This window comes from Tupaia chinensis, unplaced genomic scaffold (genome assembly GCF_000334495.1).
Source record: "Tupaia chinensis unplaced genomic scaffold, TupChi_1.0 Scaffold000288_2, whole genome shotgun sequence".
NCBI classification, from domain to species: Eukaryota; Metazoa; Chordata; class Mammalia; order Scandentia; family Tupaiidae; genus Tupaia; species Tupaia belangeri.
The window spans coordinates 3466931-3488422 of record NW_006159773.1 but is presented as its reverse complement, the minus strand read 5'-3'; the positions used below and the strand labels follow the sequence as shown (position 1 = coordinate 3488422).

At 39.9% G+C, this 21492-nt stretch overlaps 1 protein-coding gene across 1 annotated transcript in view; it reads left to right on the top strand.

The window, feature by feature from the left end:
- The window catches only part of ARFGEF1 (ARF guanine nucleotide exchange factor 1), a gene marked incomplete at its 5' end in the record, with an annotated part of 157794 nt that overhangs the window by 127451 nt on the left and 8851 nt on the right, over window positions 1-21492 (top strand). The window contains 6 exon segments of the mRNA XM_014588595.1: window positions 783-918; window positions 1001-1139; window positions 4086-4158; window positions 13583-13663; window positions 15535-15586; window positions 20527-20666. Coding sequence (XP_014444081.1) covers window positions 783-918; window positions 1001-1139; window positions 4086-4158; window positions 13583-13663; window positions 15535-15586; window positions 20527-20666 — 621 coding nt within the window.

Sequence of the window (21492 nt, the reverse complement as noted above, 5' to 3'; positions counted from 1 at the left end):
TATGGGGACCAGCAGTTGGTGTAATGACTATATCGCTGGACTCCCATGTAGTCAACCACAGTTTGAGTCCCGGACCCGGTGGCTTAAACTCACGCTGGGCGCATGTGCATGCATGCCCAAGATCCCAAGAGGAAAATTGAGAGTGGATTTCGGCGTGGCCATTCCCCCTGAGGGGGGTGATTTTTCGCTTTTTGTCTCTCTGTCTCTCTCTGTCTTTCTGGCAAGTGCACATTTTCAAAAACCTCTCCAAAAAAAAAAAAAAATCCCTATGTGTTTGAAAAAAATAAATTATCTACAGTTATTTTGCATAGCTCTTCTTACATCTTATGGTGTTTTTGAGTTACAGTACTTAATATGATATTCTGTACTTCAGAAAAGCAACTTTTATTTTAAACCTGTGCTAACCCCACTTGAATAAATAAATACTTATCTTCTCTTTCTTATTTTCCTTTCATATTCTGTCATTTTCTAGAGCAAGGCCAATAGTTGTCACTCATGTATATTTTTCAGAATGCTGTAATATTAAGATGATACAGTGGTAGTTTTTTAATAATCAAACATATACCTAAAATAGTTAAAGTTTTTTATAAGTAGATAATTATGGGATAAATAATGAAGACAAATGGATACCAGATGTTAAACTGAGGTGAATATAATGTTCCAGTGGGAAATGTTTGAAAGTAATACTAACGGCCTTACATTTTAAATATGCAAGCATATTTCTTTTTAAACTTAGTGGTTAATGAATGGTATGACCCTCATCTAACAACTTTTTTCCCCAGAAAGCTGAATGGATGACAACAACTTGCAATCATGCACTTTATGCAATCTGTGATGTGTTTACCCAGTATTTGGAAGTACTCAGTGATGTACTTTTGGATGATATTTTTGCCCAGCTATACTGGTGTGTACAGCAAGGTAGGTCTGTACCAATCACGCAACTCAGTGTGTTAAATGTGACCTTGGTAATACATAAATTAATTGCTCTTTTCTTTTCTAGATAATGAGCAGTTAGCACGATCTGGTACAAATTGCTTAGAGAATGTTGTTATTCTGAATGGTGAAAAATTTACTCTAGAAATCTGGGATAAAACTTGTAACTGCACACTGGATATCTTCAAAACCACAATCCCACATGCGTAAGATTTTATGCAACTTTACATTTATATTTGTATACTGAATTGAGTTTTACAGGGGCTAGTGATTAAAAGTTTGGTGGTAACTAGTGATCACTCATAACAAATCCTTTTAAGCATGTCTCAGTGTTACACAAATCAAATTTATTTTAAATCAAACTCCTATACATCATAACAAGTACACGAATTAAATTATTTGTAAACTAAAACCTTTAGTTTGATTATTCAGAATTTGGGTCAAAATGAAGTAATAACTCCATGGATTTTTTTTATTTTTACTTTTTTGCTATAGGATATTTGCATTTGCTAGAGAGAGACACGGAGAGAGAGATAGGGAAAATGAGAAATCACACCCTAGGGCTGGTGGCCATGCCACAATCTTCTCCTCCATTCTCCTCTCGGGATTCTGGGTATATTCACACATGAGCCCAGCATGCATTTTAAGCCAGTGGGTCTGGAACTCAAGCCATGCAGTCAGCATATGGGATCCAGCGCCTTTACTACCATGCCACCTTGCTGGCCCCTATATGGGGCCATATCCATATCAAACCAACCAGTGGTTGTGAATGGAAGTTGATCATCAGCATATATTTCAGTTATTATAGATTTAAGAATCTAAGGAAAATCTATTTGTAAACATTTTGCAATTGTTATCTTCCTTTAAGGGATTGGTTCCTGATGGAATTAAAGTGAGATAGCTTTTTATCAGTAGGGAAGCTAAGACATCACCTGGCCAAATGACTCTGATAGCACCTGGATTAATTGTAGGATACTAATTTACTTAGAATTTACTTTCCAGCTCAACCCTGAAACTTTTCCAGTCTGCACATAGTTAAATGTAAATTTGGTTTTTAAGTTTGTTTCCTTCATGGGGGTTAGGAGGAACTCCCAACAAGGTGCCATAATGCTGGAATTCACTACCCCTCCAGGATCAGGGGTGCACCTGGCATGTTCAGGTCAACCAGGTTCTAAACCCTAGACTTTCTTTCGCCATATGGCTCCTAGCATTGCACAGCAGCACTCATCCATCTGCACCACCACAACTTGGCCCAGTTTTAAATCTACTGGTAGGCTCTTCGTAAAACATCTTGAGTAAGCACATGGTTACATACTAGCACAAAACTATGTATGAAAATTATCAATTAGTCCAGATTTTTAAGTATCACAATTCTTTTCTTGACGTACATTGTTTTCTTAGACTGCCAGCCCCAGTGGCCTAGTTGTTATGGGAACTGGATCCCATATGGCTGATTCTGGTTCAAGTTCTGGTCCTAGCAACTTGAAAAACACATTAGCTGGCGCTGGCAGGTGGTTTGGTGGTTAAGGCGCTGGACTCCCATATGGCTGATTTTGGTTTGAGTCCTAGAACTAGTAGGTTGCTTTCTTACTTTCCTTCTCCCTGTCTGTCTCTGGTCACATTAGAAAGTAATAATAAAATAAAATAAAATAAAATAAAATAAAATAAAATAAAATAAAATAAAATAAAATAAAATAATAAAATAAAATAAAATAATTCTTTAGAAAAATAAAAAGAAGAAAGAAAAACATACCAGATATGTGTGCACGTGTGCCCCAAATCCCAACAGGATGTTTAAGTGGAGGAGAGGGTATTACAGTGTCACCTAATTGGGAAATGTCTTTTCCCTCTCCTCTCTCTTTCTCTGGTGAGTGCATACACCCTCTGTTAAACTAAACTACATAAATAAGTAGATAGATAGAAAGATAGATATACAGATAAACAAATTCCTTCATAAATATTCCAAACCCATAGCAAATAGGAAGTCAAATTAAAAAAAAAAATACCCCTAGAACAAGTTTCTATGTACTAAAAGGACACACAGTAATCTGTGTCTTATTTCTAGCTATTGGATATTTTTGCTTAGTTTTGGGGGTAGTTTTTGTTGGAGCGATATGAGTAAGGATCTTTGACCCTTGTGTCAAAGATGATAGTATGAAATCTTGCCTAGCTATTGTCCCTTTGAAATATTTACAAAAACCAATCTGCTATGCTTTCTTGTTTATTGATTTATACACTTAAAATCATTTGGTAAGCATCTCGTAATAAAAAATAGCTATATCAGAACACTTTCCCTATGAAACTGAAATTATCTGTTTGCCATCAATCTGTCCCATTCCCCAGAAACCTCCTACTGCTCAGAACTGCAGGATCTTGATCTTAAACATGTTTCTTTTCTGAACATGATTCAGGGGTAGCAAGTTAATTTTTTCTTTTGAACCAAATTTTGTCTTATTTTTATGTGTTTTTAAAAAATAGGATCATGGACCCTGCAGATGATACAATAGTTACATCGCTGGACTCCTATATAGTCGACCTTAGTTCGAGTCCCAGACTCTGTGGCTTAACACAGACCAGCAGCATGTGTGTGCATACCCAAAATCCCTAGAGGAGAATAGAGGAGCGGGATGAATTCTCACCTTCTGTCTCTCCGGCAGGCACACATGCCCTATAGCAGCAATCAAGGGGAAAAAAAAGGTGATGCCCAGATAACTTTTGAGTTATATAAAGTGTTACTTATTTTCTGAAAGTACATTTTTTAAAAGAGATTTTTGCTATAGGGTAAGTGTATTCACTATAGAGACAGAGACAGAAAACGAGAAATCACCTCTCCAGGGGCATGGCCATGCCACAGTCCCTTCTCTTCCATTCTCCTCTTGGGATTTTGGGCATGCATACACATGTGCTCAGCATGAGTTTTAAGCCACCAGGGCCAAGATTAGAACTGCAGTCAACTTGTGGGAGTCCAGCAGCATAACCATTATTATATATTTTTCAGCAGGTTGCTCTTAGTGGTAGTAAAAAAATGTATAGTGTGTTGTTTTCAGTAGATTCATATGACTTTCTTGTGCCCATTTAAAAATATATGTAGCATTTGTGACCCCACTCCCACACCCATCCCAAGTGATTGGTGTAATTTTGGTATCTTAAAGGCTTTTAACCTGGCGTCCCACTTCTGGAGAAACTGCTCCTCCACCTCCATCTCCTGTGAGTGAAAAACCATTGGTAAGTTTTAATAAAGTATATTTAAAATTATATTTATGATAAGCAATTTTACCATGTGTCAAATTCTTTCTTATATGTGAATTTTTAGTTTGTTCCAACTGCTATAGGAAAATACCCAAGACTATATAATTATAAATAATACAAATTTATTTTCTCACATTCCTGGGGTTTGAGAAATCTAAGATCTCAAGACATAGGCAGATTTGTGTCCTCTGAGGTCTGCTCTCGGCTTCCAAGATGGCACTTGTTGACCTGGTTGCTGTGCCCTTCATGGCAAAAGATGGATAAAATAGGGCCCAGCTAGTTCCCATCATTTCTTTTATCATTAATTGTACCCGTGAGTGCAGAACCCTCACAGCCTAATCAGCTACTAAAGTCTTCAGTGTTGATTTGAGGATAAGTTTCCATGTGAATGTTAGAGGGGCATAAACATTCAAATTGTAGCAATGAGTTTAACTTTTTTTAAAAAATGGCTTAAATTTGCTGATGGGGGGGCGCTGGGCAGGTGGTATAGTGGTCGACGCAGTAGACTCCCATGTGGCTGACTGCAGTTCGAGTCCCAGACCCAGCAACTTGAAACTCCCACTGGGCATGTGTGCATGCATGCCCAGAATCTGAAGAGGAGAATGAAGGAAGAGGAGTTGTGGCATGCCCATTCCCTCGGGGGGTTAATTTCTTGCTTTCTGTCTGTCTCTCTGTCTGTCACTTCAATGAGCACTCATACCATATAGCAAAAATCTCAAAAAAAAAATCACTAATAGATTATGTCTTATGGTGGTAAATTCACAGACAACTGAAGTTTAAGTCTATGAATACTGGGGCCAGCAGGTGGCATAGAGATTAAGGTGCTCGATTCACATGTAGTTGACTACAGTTTGAGTCCTGGACCCAGTGGCTGGAAACTCAAACCAGGCATGTGTGTGTGAGTGCCCAAAATCCCAAGAAGAGAATGGAAGAGAAGGGATTGCGGCATGACCATGGTGGTAATTTCTCACTTTCTGTTTCTCTGTATCTTTGTCTTTTCAGTGAGTGCATGCAACCTATAGCAAAAATGTGTAAGTGTCATGGAGAGGTATATAAATTATTTTTAATATAGGACATAGAGTAAAATGATTTCAGGTGTATGAGAGGCAGGTACCAGATTATGTAAGGACTTCCAGACCAAGCTGAAGATGTTATTGGATCTTATTTAAATGTTTTACTTTGATGTAATTTCCTCTTATAGAAAGGTTACAAAAATAGTTCCAAGAATTCTAATAAACCCTTCATACTAGGTCTGCTCTAGCAATTTTCATGAACTTGGTAAGCTTAAAACAACCAAAATTTATTATCTCACAGTTCTGAAAACCAGAGGTCCAAGATCAAGGCCTAATCAGAGCCATTTCCATTGGAAGGATCTAAGAGAAAATCCTTTATAAACCTCTTTGAGCTTCTGGTAGCCACTGGTTCCCTTGGGCATTCCTTGGCCTGTGCACACATCACTTCAGACTCTGTCTCCATTTAATATGATTTTTCCCTCTTTGTATGGTAGATCTCTTTTTCCCTTTTTAAGGACATTAGTCATCTGATTTAGGGTCTTCCCTAAATCCAAGATGATTTTATCTTATCCTTAATTACATCTGTAGAGACTATTTTCTTTTCTATTTTTTTTAACTTTTTTAAATTTTTTTGAGAGGTTTTTGCTATAGGGTACGTGCATTCACCAGAAAGACAGAGAGAGGCAGAGAGACAGAAAGCGAGAAATCACCCCCCAGGGGGGATGGCCACGCCACAATCCCTTCTCCTCCATTCTCCTCTCGGGATCTTGGGCATGCACACACACACACGCCCGGCATCAGTTTAAGCCACCAGGTCTGGGACTTGAACCACAATCGACTACATGGGAGTCTAGCAACATAGCCATTATGCCAACTGCTGGTCCAGAGACGAGACTCTATTTCTAAGTAAGGTAACGTTTGCAGGAATCAGGGGTTAGGACTTGGACATAATTTTGGGGGCTACTATTCAACTTGATATAATCTATCCTCTGATACCCAAAATTTTATGTCTATCTTATGGGCAAAGGACATTCACTTCATCTTAAGCTTCTTAAAAGTTTCAATTTATTAGAGCATCAACACTATGTTTAATATCCTATCTAAATATCATCACATAAAAAGTTCCAAATCTCATCATCTCAGTCATCTAGATCAAGAATGGATGTGATTCTGGGGCAAAGTTCCTATCTATCTGTGGACCTGTAGATCTAGAAAACAAGTTATTATAGTCACTGCTTTATCCATGATTTTACTTATTTTACTTTCCACAGTTTCAATTACAATCAATCAGTCATGGTTTGAAAATATAAATGGAAAATTTCAGAAGTAAACAGTTTGTAAGTTTTAAATTGCATGATGCCCCATCCTGCTCTGGCTCTCCTGGGTTATCAGTTGTCCTTTTGTTTACCATATTCACACCATATAAATTACCTGTTCATTAGTTCCTTAGCAGTTATCTTGCTTATCAGATGAACTTCCTTGGTATCATAGTGCTTATGTTCAAGCAACGCTTATTTTACTTAATGCTCCAAAGTGCAAGAGTAGTGATGCTAGCATATTGTTATAATTATTCTATTTTATTATTGGTTATTGTTGTTAACCTTTTACTCTGCCTAGTTTGTAAACTTGATCATAGATATGTCTGTATAGGAGAGAACATAGTAATTTAGGGTTCAGTGCTACTTGTGGTTTCAGGCATCCTCTGGGAGTCTTAGAACATATGTCTTAAGACCAGCAGTTGGCATAATGGCTGTGTCACTGGACTCCCATGTAGTAGACTGCAGTTCAAGTCCCAGACCCGGTGACTTAAACTCATGCCAGGCGTGTGTGCATGCATGTCTAAGATTCTGAGAGGAGAATGGAGAAGCGATTGCGGCGTGGCCATCCCCCTGGAGGGTGATTTCTCGCTTTCTGTCTCTCTGTCTCTCTCTGTCTTTCTGGTGAGCGTACGTGCCCTATAGCAAAAACCTCTCAGAAAAAAAGAAAAAAAAAAAAAAGAACATATGCCTCATGAATAATGGGAGATTACTACACCTGCTTTCAAAATATTGGTTCATCAGAAAAGTCAAGATGTCTTTTTCTATGCCAAAATACATCGTGGATTTTCAGACAATCCAGTATAGCCATTGTACAAGTATAGGATAGAGGTTCTCTTACTCAAGAAGAGGGAGAAGAATTGGGAGGAATCAAGCAAGCCTGAGTCATAAGAAAGTTTGATATCCAGCAGAGCAAATTCTATTTAAGAATAGAATAATGTTCTGTGGCATGTTATTTACCATAGGGACCATGGCTTCTCCCTCTGGGCCTGCAGCTCTGCTCTCTGAGTCATTCCTCCTTTTTCTTAAAGGTTAGCATGTTTCCAGCCAGGTATCCCCATTAGCTCATTTCCTGTAGAATCCTAGAAGTCTGACTGCCCTTTTTCATTTCATCCCAGTTCTGTCCCTTTCAGTCCAGGATGTCTGTATTTCTGCTGGCATATCATTCTCAAAATCCTCATGTGTCTCTTGTGTATGGTAAGAGGATCCATGCTATTAAACAAGAGGGTTTTCTACAGATCATAGCTGGATAACCCAACTCTGTTCCTGGCTTCTGAGATGATTGATCAGAGTCATTAGTTACAAACCTCATGTCTTCTGCAAAATGTTGTCCCACCATAGCTGTGGCCTTTACTCTAAAACATGCTTTCTTAATAATGAATGTCCTCGGTTTGGTGTTCTTTACAGTCTGCACAGGCTAAGATCCTCCCAAATCATCAAGTGCTAATTCCTTTATGCTTAATAGTTCTCTCTTTTTCCACATTTTACTGCTCCAAGTAGCAAGGATAAAATAGGCTGTACCTTTAACACTTTATTGTAGATTTTAGCAAAATATCCAACTTAATTACTAAGAGGTTCTGCTTTCTACCTAGTAGTATAGCACTATTCAGTCAAGTTTTCTGTCACTTTATAACAAGTATTACCTTTGCTTCAGTATCCTATTGCATGATTCTGATTTCCTTGTAAGCCTTCATTAGAAGTACTTTTTTAAAAAAGAATTACTTAATTTTATTTATTATTATTATTTTTTAATTTGCTATAGGGTGTGCATGCTCACCAAAGAGAGAGAGAGAAAGTGAAAAAGCAAGCTGCCAGGTCTGGGTCTCAAACCCTGATCAGTCACGTGGGAGTTCAGCACCCTAACCACCACACCACCTGCTGGCCTCTAGAAGCACTTTATTATTAATTATTATTCATTTTTGTTATTATTTTTAAAGGTTTTTACTACTGAATGCATGTGCTTTCCAGAATGAGACAGAAAGCAAAACATCACCCCCCCTCCCCCCCCAGAGGGGATGACCACACTACAATCCTTCTTCCTGTATTCTCCTCTCAGGATTTTGGGCACCAACTTGCCTGGCATGAATTTTAAGCTACCAGGTCCGGGACTCAAACTGTGGTAGACCATATGCGAATCTAGTGCCTTAACCACTACGCCATCTGCTGGTCCCTGGAAGCACTTTTTAACATTCATATTTTTACCAAAAATCTGTTCATGGCTATATATGTATTCTCTAGGATGATAGATTCTTTCTCTACCACACATTTCATTTACTTCTGAATCCTCACAAGGATCACATTTAATGGTATTTCTTCCAGCAATCTCTTCAAAACAGGTGTGGCTTTTTCAATCTCATACCTGAGAACTTGTCTAGCTTCTGCTTTTATCCAGTTCCAAAGCCACATTTACATTTTTAGGTATTTGTTACACCAGTACCTCCCCCTCATAATACGAAAATCTGTGTCAATGAGGGATATAATGAAACAGAAGCAGCAGGAGGTAGATATGAATATCAGTTTCAAGGAATTGGCTTTGATGGTTGTGGGTCTGGTAGGTTTGTAGTTTGTAGGGGAGTTTCTGGCAGGCTGGAAACTCTGGGGCAGGAGCTGAAGCTGTAGTCTAAAGACAGGATTTTTCCTTCCTTAGGAAAACTTTAGTTTTGCTGTTATAGCCTTCAACTAATTGTATGAGTCCCACCTAAATTATTGCAGGTAATCTACTTAAAGTTAACTTACTAGAGATGCTAATTAACATTGGGTCATCACAAAAGTCTTGTCGTATTTTTCTGTTTTTCTTCGCAAAAATGTGTCACAACTTTTCCAGCGACCCAATACCTTCACAGCAGCATCTGCATCTTAAGTATTTGAGAATATGTGGTTACTATGAACTAGCCAAGTTCACACATAAAACTTAAACATTATACCAACTTTCTCCAAATATTATTTTCCTACATTTGCTTTACTAGTCTCTCTTTTCCCCCTTTTTCTCACTTCCTCATCCCTCATACACATGTTTTTCTAAATCATTGAAAGTAATTTGCAAAGATACTCTTATCCCTAAATTTTTTAGTGTATTTTTCTAAGAAGGGAAAACAGGTATCTTACATAACACAGTATAATTATCAGGAAATTACCAAAGAAATACTATCTTATCTGTAGGCCTTATTCATATTTCTTATGTTCGCCCAATAATAACCCTTGATTCTTTTTTTTTTTTTTTTAAAGAGAGATTTTTGCTTTATAGTACGTGCGCTTGCCAGAGAAACAGAAGGCAAGAAATCGCCTCCCGCAGGGATGACCACACTGCAATACCTTCTCCTCCATTCTCCTCTCAAGATTTTCGGCCTATGCACACATGTGCCCTGCATGAGTTTAAGCCACCAGGTCCAGGACTCAAACCATGATCAATTATGTGGGAGTTCAGAGATGTAACCATTATGCCATCTGCTGGTCCCAATAAACCTTAAGCCAGCAGGCCATAGGTAGCAAACTAATGCCCTCTTACCCGATACAGCCCCACAACTTGTAAATTTATTAATTGTCAGTGTTCAAGAAATTGAAAATTTAGATTTCACAGAAAAATACCAAATCTGAATTTCTTTTGCATTTGTGACACCTGGCATAGTGGACTCACATCACTCCATGACACTGATCTGCTGAGGTGGTCTGTGCATCATACCACTTCTTGGGCCATCCTGTTGCAAGCCCAGGATGAGCGTGACTTGTTTTGGTTTTGCCTTCTCTCTTGTGTGGTGCAGTTTGCATGCAGGCTTCGAGGTCAGCCCACATCACATCCTTGCTCTGCATGACCTGCTCTTTTGCTTCAGCATGTCATTTACCTTCATGTGTAAAGTAAAGCTAGCAACAAGGACTAACTCGGGTCCTGCAGCTACAGCCAGCTCCGTGACTGTGCCTGCTCCCGCTCTCTATGTGGGTGGTGAGCCTGCACAGCGCCCCAGACCAGCTCACAGAGTCCTCCTCCTGATGCCTGGCTCCTAGGCTTCTGTTCTCACAGCTGCTCCTTGGAACTGCTGCCACCACTTCACAAATCTGCCATTTCTTCTCTTACCCTGCATTGTCTTTCTCTTCTGTCACTTAGATTTTGCCTAAAACTTGTGGTATATTTTCACTGCCATTTTCAGCTGAACTGTTTCATGCTGACTACTTTTTAAAAATTAGAAGTAGAGAGCTGGAAGGTGGCATGGTGATTAAGGGTGCTGGACTCTCCTGCATGGCCAACCATGGTTCAAGCCCTGGACCTGGCAGCTTGCTTTCTCACTTTACCTCTTTCTCTCTCACTCTGTCCCTTTCTGGTCAAAATTAAAAATAAATAAATAAAGTTAAATAAAATAATTATCAGAAAAAATTAGAAGTAGAAAAATACCCTATCATTTTTATCCCATATTCTTCTGTATGTATGTATATATGTGTGTGTATATATATGTGTGTGTGTATGTATATATATACATATATACACCCCAGTATTCTGTAGAAGAATATAGGGCAAAAAATAAAGTTTCTTTTTATACTACTCCCCACCTCAGCCCCAAGTCTACTGTAGTATATATCTGACCATGTGTTTTCTATGTATTTATGTGTACTTAACATACATTATATATAGTACTTTTTAAATCTTGTTTGGAGACCTTCTGTATTTGGAATATCTAGATGTATTTGCATCAGTAAATAAAGTTGGTTTTTTTTTAGTTTCTTTTCTACTAGATTTTTTTTAAGGGAAGTACACACACACAAGCTCTGGTACAGATCTGTTCTGAAAATGTAAAGATTACTGAGAAACTACCGGCATTTACATTGAGTAATCAGAAATATAGAGAATGTAATATACTCTAACATTCAAAAATTCTTCTGATATAGAATGGCTTTTAAACCATTCTATTATTGTGACCTAGTTTTTGTATGTACTTAGTTTTCTGGAGAGATGCTTTCTAAAAATCCATGTGTTCAAAAGGTCAGTGACCAAAAAAATTTTAAAACTAATGCTTTCATTTATTTTCAGTAAGATCATTCATTTTAAATTCTAGTAACAGATTTATTTCTCCCTATAAAATGTACTTACTAAAATACATAAATTAAAAAGGGACAGAGACCAGCATATAGAATAATGGCTACATTGCTGGACTCCCATGTAGTTGACTGCAGTTCGAGTCCTGGACGCTGTGGCTTAAACTCATGCCTGGCGCATGTGCCTGTGTGCCCAAGATCCCAAGAGGAGAATGGAGGAGAAGGGATTGTGGTGTCGTCATCCCGCCGGGGGGTGATTTTTCACTTTCTGTCTCTCTCTCTCTCTCTCTCTCTCTTGCTGGCGAGCACATGTGCCCTATAGCAAAAACCTCTCAGGAAAAAAAAGGGGGGGGGACATTTTGGACCAACCAGTGGCAGAGTAATTAAGGCAACTGGATTCCACACAACTGACTACATGGGTCATGTCCTGGACCTGTAGTTTAAAAAACATGCAGGGCATGTGTTTGTGCATGCCCAAAATCTTGAGAGGAAAGAGAAATGGAGAAAAACAATTGTGGCGTGACCGTTTGCATGAGGGATGCTTTCTCAGTTTCTCTCTGTCTCTAGTCAGAGCACATTGCCATCTGGCAAACTTAAAAAATAAAATCGAAGAAGGGGACATTTCTTTTTTGTAGTAATTTTAAACAATAAACATTCTTTTAAAGGACTGTAATTTTCTAAGTGTTACTGTAAGCATTGTTAGATGTGCATTTTATTTAAAAATGTATTTTCGGCCATCCTATTCAAATAATGCTCTTCTGGATCTATATAATTTTTACTCAAAGCTTCTTATATTTAAACAAAGATGGATAAGAACAATCTCATAACAATAAGGATATCGTTTTAGATTTGTGTAACACTTTACTGTTTAAAAATGGTTTCATATTTGGTCCAGCATTTTTGTGGACCAGGTTTAGTACATGCTGTTCTCATTTTAACTAGAACAGAAAAGGAAAGATTCTAAATTATGACATTTTATATCCCAGTTAAAATATTATTTTGATTAGCACTGTGTCTGAGAACACAGGTCCATCTTCGTTTCACAGACAGACAAACTGGCCCCAGGCTGGAACTGTTGGTTAGAATCATAGCTGAGAGCTCCTCCCAGAACTCAGTTCTCGCCTCTCCCTACAAGTGCTGCACTGCTACAGCCAAATCGAGCTGGAGCAGTAGTCGCGTCTACTGTCACAGTTGCTGTCTGACACCGTGCGCAGCGCTTTACATTCATCACCTCTGATTCTTAACAACCTGCAAGGAACACGTTGTCTCTATTTTCAGGTCAGAAAGCCTGGGCTTAGGGACACTAGCCATTTTTTCAAGGACCCACTGATATTAATGCCAGAGCCAAGTTCCCATGTGGGTCTGACGGGCTCGTGTCCAGCTTTTCTTCATGATGCCACATCTGGTCAGTCACCCTCACACTGACCTTTCTGGTCCCTGATCCTTTCCTAAACTCACCCCTGCAAAGCTTCCCTGGGCTCAACCTACAGAAAGCTTATGAAATCTGTTCCCCTCTCTGCCAAATGTGTATTCATTCTAGAGTTAATGAATACTAGTTATTTCTGACTAATTTTTCATGCAGTGAAGCTTAGCATTAAAATTTTAAATTTATTATTATTTTTATAATTTGCTGTAGGGCATGTGTGCTCACCAGAAAGAGAAAGAGATCGTGATGAGAGAGAGAGAGAGAGGGAGAGATAGAGAAAGCAAGCTGCCAGGTCTGGGACTTGAACCATGGTTTGCCATGAAGTAGTCCAGCACCTTAACTACCATGCCATCTGTTGACCCCAGATGTTTAGCATTTTTATCTGTTGATGTTGAGTGGTATTAGTTCTAAGGCCAATGAGGATTACAAAGGAAGCTTTTCTCTTTAAAACTGTAGCTTTTATTCATGTATAGGTAATTTTAAACAATTTCCCTATTACATATGTAATTGATTGCAATGTGAATGTCATTTTTATGAGGACATAATTTTTTAAACAGTGTAATAGAAAATAGTTCATCCTTAAGCCTTATTCATACTTACAATGAATTATTTGCTCTTCTCAGGATACAATATCCCAGAAGTCTGTAGATATCCATGATTCTATGCAGCCAAGATCTACAGATAATAGACAGCAAGCACCATTGGTTTCCTTTCTGTCTCTCTCTCTCTCTCTCTCTCTCTTGCTGGCGAGCACATGTGCCCTATAGCAAAAACCTCTCAGGAAAAAAAAGGGGGGGGGACATTTTGGACCAGCCAGTGGCAGAGTAATTAAGGCAACTGGATTCCACACAACTGACTACATGGGTCATGTCCTGGACCTGTAGTTTAAAAAACATGCAGGGCATGTGTTTGTGCATGCCCAAAATCTTGAGAGGAAAGAGAAATGGAGAAAAACAATTGTGGCGTGACCGTTTGCATGAGGGATGCTTTCTCAGTTTCTCTCTGTCTCTAGTCAGAGCACATTGCCATCTGGCAAACTTAAAAAATAAAATCGAAGAAGGGGACATTTCTTTTTTGTAGTAATTTTAAACAATAAACATTCTTTTAAAGGACTGTAATTTTCTAAGTGTTACTGTAAGCATTGTTAGATGTGCATTTTATTTAAAAATGTATTTTCGGCCATCCTATTCAAATAATGCTCTTCTGGATCTATATAATTTTTACTCAAAGCTTCTTATATTTAAACAAAGATGGATAAGAACAATCTCATAACAATAAGGATATCGTTTTAGATTTGTGTAACACTTTACTGTTTAAAAATGGTTTCATATTTGGTCCAGCATTTTTGTGGACCAGGTTTAGTACATGCTGTTCTCATTTTAACTAGAACAGAAAAGGAAAGATTCTAAATTATGACATTTTATATCCCAGTTAAAATATTATTTTGATTAGCACTGTGTCTGAGAACACAGGTCCATCTTCGTTTCACAGACAGACAAACTGGCCCCAGGCTGGAACTGTTGGTTAGAATCATAGCTGAGAGCTCCTCCCAGAACTCAGTTCTCGCCTCTCCCTACAAGTGCTGCACTGCTACAGCCAAATCGAGCTGGAGCAGTAGTCGCGTCTACTGTCACAGTTGCTGTCTGACACCGTGCGCAGCGCTTTACATTCATCACCTCTGATTCTTAACAACCTGCAAGGAACACGTTGTCTCTATTTTCAGGTCAGAAAGCCTGGGCTTAGGGACACTAGCCATTTTTTCAAGGACCCACTGATATTAATGCCAGAGCCAAGTTCCCATGTGGGTCTGACGGGCTCGTGTCCAGCTTTTCTTCATGATGCCACATCTGGTCAGTCACCCTCACACTGACCTTTCTGGTCCCTGATCCTTTCCTAAACTCACCCCTGCAAAGCTTCCCTGGGCTCAACCTACAGAAAGCTTATGAAATCTGTTCCCCTCTCTGCCAAATGTGTATTCATTCTAGAGTTAATGAATACTAGTTATTTCTGACTAATTTTTCATGCAGTGAAGCTTAGCATTAAAATTTTAAATTTATTATTATTTTTATAATTTGCTGTAGGGCATGTGTGCTCACCAGAAAGAGAAAGAGATCGTGATGAGAGAGAGAGAGAGAGGGAGAGATAGAGAAAGCAAGCTGCCAGGTCTGGGACTTGAACCATGGTTTGCCATGAAGTAGTCCAGCACCTTAACTACCATGCCATCTGTTGACCCCAGATGTTTAGCATTTTTATCTGTTGATGTTGAGTGGTATTAGTTCTAAGGCCAATGAGGATTACAAAGGAAGCTTTTCTCTTTAAAACTGTAGCTTTTATTCATGTATAGGTAATTTTAAACAATTTCCCTATTACATATGTAATTGATTGCAATGTGAATGTCATTTTTATGAGGACATAATTTTTTAAACAGTGTAATAGAAAATAGTTCATCCTTAAGCCTTATTCATACTTACAATGAATTATTTGCTCTTCTCAGGATACAATATCCCAGAAGTCTGTAGATATCCATGATTCTATGCAGCCAAGATCTACAGATAATAGACAGCAAGCACCATTGGTTTCTGTCTCTACTACAAATGAAGAAGTCAGCAAAATTAAACCTACAACAAGTGAGTTATTTTTCAAAATAAAAAATTGTGTATTTTATGTAGAGAAGTTCTGACATTTTGGGACTTAACCATATCATTAATAAGAATATACTGTAATTGATTGTGCATTTGGTACCCCAGCCTGGACATGCCCTGATAGACAGATGCTATCCTACAGAGGCTCAGGAACACTTAACACCTGTGTTTTCAGCTAATGCTTGTGTCAGGCATATGGGTCTTCCCTCTCCATCCCCTTTACATGCCAGCCCCAAGTTTTGTCTACAGAGATTGATCCTGATATGCCTTCCTCTTGGGAGAGATCACTGCTCTTTAGTGGGAGCTCCCAGCTTCTTTCCACGTACCTTCCCCAAGGTTACTCTGCCTGTGCTCATTTCCCTCCCCTGTAGCCCATGCCCACATCTCCACATGGGGAGCCATGGGCCACCTTTCTTGCTCCTCACTTAGTCACAAGAAAGGGGGACCACATCTTTTTTTTTTTTTTTTTTCACTAAATCAGTTTTGTTTCACTGGAAGGAAAATTATTGCACTGAGGAAAGACTGCCACCCCATAGATATAGAGAACAGGACAGCTTTAGGCACTTTTTGAAAAATGAGTTTAAATTCATATAACAGAACCATCCATTTTAAAGTGAACAATTTATTGAAGTTTTGCAAGTTCACAGTGTCATGCAACCACCACCAATATCTAGTTACAAAATACTGTCATCCCTTAGTTACTACATAGTCACTCCCTAGTCTCCCCTTCCCCATGTCCTGGCAATCACCACTTCGCTGTGTACTTGTGGACTGGCTGTTGCAAATCATTCATGTAAATGGAATCATACAATGTGTACCTCTGGTGCCAGCCCCGTGGCCAAGTAGTTAAGGGAGCTGGATCCCACACGGCCAATTGTAAGATATGAATCCCATCCCTCGTGGCTTGGAAAACACACGGGGGTGTCTGTGTGTGTGCCCCAAATCCTGACAAGATAGAGAAGTGGAGAAGGGATTGTGTCATGCCACACCCCATTGAGGAGTGTTATCTTCCATTTCCTCTCTGTCTCTAAGTCTCTCTGGGAAGCTCACATGCCCTCTACCAACCAAAAGAAAAAGTGGCCTCTGGTGTCTGTCTTCCTTTGCTTAGTATAATGTTTACAAGATTTACCGTTGTAGCATGCCGCAGGAATGAATTCCTTTTTATTAGTCTATTGATGGATGTACCACGTTTAGTTGATCCATTCCTGGGCTGGTGGCCATTTGTGTGTGTTCCATCTTTGGTTATCTCAGGTGGTGCTGCTGCCAACACTCACGTAAGGGTACCATCTGAGCACCTGTTTTCACTTCTCTTGCAAATATACCTAGGAGTCAAATTGCTGGTACACGCAGTAATTCTGTGTTTTAACTTTTTGAAGACTCACCATACTGTTTTCTATAGCAATTGTACCATTTCACCTTCCCACCAGTAATTCCAAGTTTTTCACATCTTTGCTAATACTAATTGTTTTTAATGATAGTCATTATAGAGTCTGAAATGGTACCTTACGGTGATGTGCGTTCTTGATTTTGTTTTTGAGAGATTGCTTACTATAGGGCATGTGCTCTTGCCAGAGAGACAGAGAAAGTGAGAAATTACCCTCTGCGGGGGATGGCCATGGCTTAGTCCCTTCTCCTTCTCAAGAGTTTGGGTATGCAACACATGCACTCGAGTGAATTTCAAACCCCCAGGTCTGAGACTTGAACCGCAGTCAGTCATGTAGGAATCCAGTGCCTAAACCACTACGCCACTTGCTGGACCCTTGTTTTTGTTGTAATTTGCTATAGGCATGTATACTCCCCGGAGAGAGACAGAAGTGGACGGGGAGTTGAGAAGACACTTCCCCTGAGGGCAAGGAGCAATCCTTTCTCCATTTTTCTCAGTATTTTGAACCCCTATGCACATGTGCTCTGCGTTTTTTAAATCACCATGTCCAGGACTCAAACCACGCAGTCAGCTATGTTGGATCCAGCCACTTTAACCATCACACAACTAGCTGGCCCCTCACCATGGTTTTGATTTGCTTTTCGATATTATTAGTGATGTTAAGCATCTTTTTATGTGCTTGGCGGCTACTTGTATATCTTCTTTGGAGAAACATCTATTCATGTTTTTGCCTATTTTTAAATGTATTGTTCAACTTTTTGCTGTTGAATTAATTATCATATACTCTGAATACTAGACCCTTTTCCAATACATTATTTGTAGATGTTTATTTCCCCTATCTGTTTCCCTTAAAAGTTTATTTCTTCCAGGGACCAGCAGTTGGCGTAATGGCTATGTCACTGGACTCCCATGTAGTCGACTGCAGTTCGAGTCCTGGACCCGGTGACTTAAACTCGCATCAGGCATGTGTGTGTGTGTGCGCGCGCACGCGCTCGCACGTGTCCAAGATCCTGAGAGGAGAATGGAGGAGAAGGGATTGCCATGTGGCCATCCCCCCAGGGGATGATTTCTCAATTTCTGTCTGTCTCTCTGGTGAGCACATGCTCCATATACCAAAAACCTCTCCAGAAAAATAAAATAAATAAAATAAAGTTTATTTCTTCCATGAGAGAGAAAAGCTGGGGGGAGGGGGGAGAGGTCAGTTATCCTCACTACAGTCTTCACACCACAGTCCACTCCCCAGCCTCAGCCAGCCTGGATCGTAGGTGTGTACCTAGGCCCAGCATGTACAGGGAAACCTTGAATGCAAACCCGGGACCTCCCAAGCGAGTCCAGCATTGGAGAGCATTTTATTACCACAGCAACCAGACAGTCCTTTTTGCCTTTCTTGATAATGTCTTCTGGTGCACACACAGTGTTACTTTTAATGAAATCTAATTTATGTCTTTTCTTTTGTTGGTCATGATTTTTTTTAATTTTATTTATTTTTTTGTTTTTGTTTTTTTGAGAGGTTTTTGCTATAGGGCGTATGCACTCTCAGACAGAGAGTGACAGAGAGACAGAAAGCAAGAAATCACTCCTCAGGGGGGATGGCCACAATGCAGTTCCTTCTCCTCCATTCTCCTCTCGGAATCTTGGGCACGCACACACGCGCGCCCAGCATGAGTTTAAGCTACTGGGTCCAGGACTTGAACCACAGTCGACTCCATGGGAGTCCAGCAACATAGCTATTACGCTAACTGTTGGTACCTTGTTCATGTTTTTGATGTCATAGCTTAGGATCCATTGCCAAATCCAAGGTCATAAAGATTGCCAAATCCCCACTATTGTCTTCCAAGAACTTTATTTTTCTGGTCTTATATTTAGGTCATTAATATGTTTTAATTTAACTTTCCAGGGAATTTTTTAGATTAATCGTATATGCTTATAGTTGTTTTTAAGACAGACTTTGGTATTCTGTTTGATAGCATCTAGCATCAGTTGCTGAATCTACTAATTTCTTCCAGGGGAGATAGTTGGTGGTGAGTGGCTCATTTTTATTTTTCAGTTCTGTTCTCTGGAGAACAGAAAGGCTTGTGTAGGAATCCATCGCAGCTGCTGTCTGCACTGGAAAATGCCGTGAGGACAGAAGAGTGAGTGGTGTTTCTCTCTCTCAGTCCCAATACTGAACTTAAATACACTTGACCTTGTAGGAAGAACATGGTCATCACTCATTAACAAGTTTCCACTTGGCTGATTTGGGAACCTAGTTTTTTTTTATGAACAAGGGTGCTGCTCTCCTGCCACCCTGAACTGAGGGCTTAGACTGCTGTCCTCACACCAGGCATCCCACTCTGCCCCCTAAAGTCTGAAAAACATATGGAAAGGCACTTTCATTAATGACCTTTAATATAAATAAATATTTCTAAGCAAAATAGTCTGCTATACCCCAAATCTCTAAAACACGAATTGTCTTTCACAAATTGGTACAAGAAAAGGGAAATTGTAATAAAATGCCTTTTATCATAGAAAGAAACCAAGGAATTGGATCATAAGTCCTGCAGTGCTGGAGCCCCTGCCCCGGGATTTACAGGAACCTCCGCATGGGCAGCCATGTGCACCTCGAGAGCAAGAGCTCCCTGGAGAAGCTGCCCCCAGGAGCCCAGGGTTGCAGCAGGGTGCGGTCAGGCCGCCCGGGGGGCTGCATGTCCATGCTGCCAGGCTCTCAGCGTGTGGGTGGCTGAGAGAATTTCATAACTGTGCTCCTGCCTTGGCTTCACAGCCTAACTGCACAGTCAGTGAAGTGGAACCTTCTCCTGTGAATGCGATCTTATATACTGGCAGGTGATCAGCAATGCCCTGGAGGGCAAACTTGTGCAAGATAGGAGTGAGGCTGACACAGCCGACAGATTGTGGAGAGTGGGGAATGCTTTCGTCTCTTTGTCGTTTGGTAACATTTGTAGTATTGTGCTTGACACAATTTTTTTTAATTGATTTTGCTGGTGGATCCACGTGAAAATAAGAGGTAATTTTAGCTACAGCTACCAACCTCGATCCAGATGAAGTTGCTGTGGCTGAGCCACGGCGTGTCATGGTCTGGTCTAGGCTATCCCTCACTTCCTGTAGCACTTGAATCTGGTTCATGTTGTATTCTTCAGCACAGGCTTTTCACATGACATGTTTTCGGAGGTTGTACATGGGTGTGTAGTAAATGCTATTTGTATTTTACTTTTTTTAGCCATTTGGTACATTTTATTCATGAATAAGCAGAATCTTAGCTAAAAATTTATAGTGAAATCATCGTAAATATATTCACTGCTCTAAATCATACAAGATATTTTTGTTTACTTTTTTAATTTTCTAAGATTTTCTAAATGCTGATTAAGTTAAACCTTTGCAGAATATTGGCTTTGTGCAAAAGCAGTATGTCCTTATCAGTGTGATAGGGACAGGTTACCTTCATATGTATTGATGTGTCCTTAGCATTGTAATGTCATAGAAATTATAAAGGATTCAAAATAATTTTTTGTTTGCATGTGCATTGGGGGGGCTTTCCTCACAGAATTTCCAGAACAAAAATTGTTTGCTGCCCTGTTGATTAAATGTGTTGTGCAGCTGGAACTCATCCAGACTATCGACAACATTGTGTTCTTCCCAGCCACAAGTAAGAAGGAAGATGCGGAAAACTTAGCAGCAGCCCAGGTAAGGAGATGTGAGGACGGCCACGTGTTTCTGTGTGAGTGGGAAGTTGGCTGTAACTGTCTGGGCTTTAGGGCAGAGGTCAGGCTAGAGTTTTATCTGGAGCCTTCACCACATACATGTCATTTTAGACTGTGAGACTGTGACATGGAGTGTGCAAGACAGAGTAGGGACAGGAGCAAGCCCTGGGGCCTCGTCTTCTCCAGCTCCTGGTAATAGAGCAGCTTCTAGAGACTGAGAGTGAGGTTCACAGAGGCAGGGGGAGAAGCCTCCCAGTGTGGTCACGGAAGTCAGATAAGGAAAATATTTTGAGAAGAAGGATATGATTAAATGCTTGTTAAATGCTCTCAGAGGTCAAGTGATGCCATGTCTAGCCATCTGGAGGGTGGTGGTTACTCTGACAATGTGTTGTAATATTGAGGACAAAAGTGTGATTGTAACGGTACAAGAGAAAACAGAGATTGGAGCAGATAGTAATGATTCTGTCTCAAAGTTTTGCTGTAAAGAGGCTCAGATAGATGAGGTGACAGGTGGGGATGAGAGGGTCAGGAGAGGGGTCTCCTTTGTTTCGTTCTTGAAAGTGGTGAGTGCCAGGGTGTTTGCTCGCTCATGAGAGCTTTCAGTGAGAGAAAGGCCAAGTGCAAAGGGAAAGGACAGTTGCTAGAACAGTACTTTTTAGTAACTGGTGATGTCCTTCATGTATGGGTATGAGGGGGCACTGCCAGGTAACAGGAGGGCACAAGGTATGAGGTACAGATGCAGGAAGGTGGGTGCACTGGGCCTCAGAGTTCCTGGGAGTTCTCTTCTCACATTTGTGGCTTCTCATTCA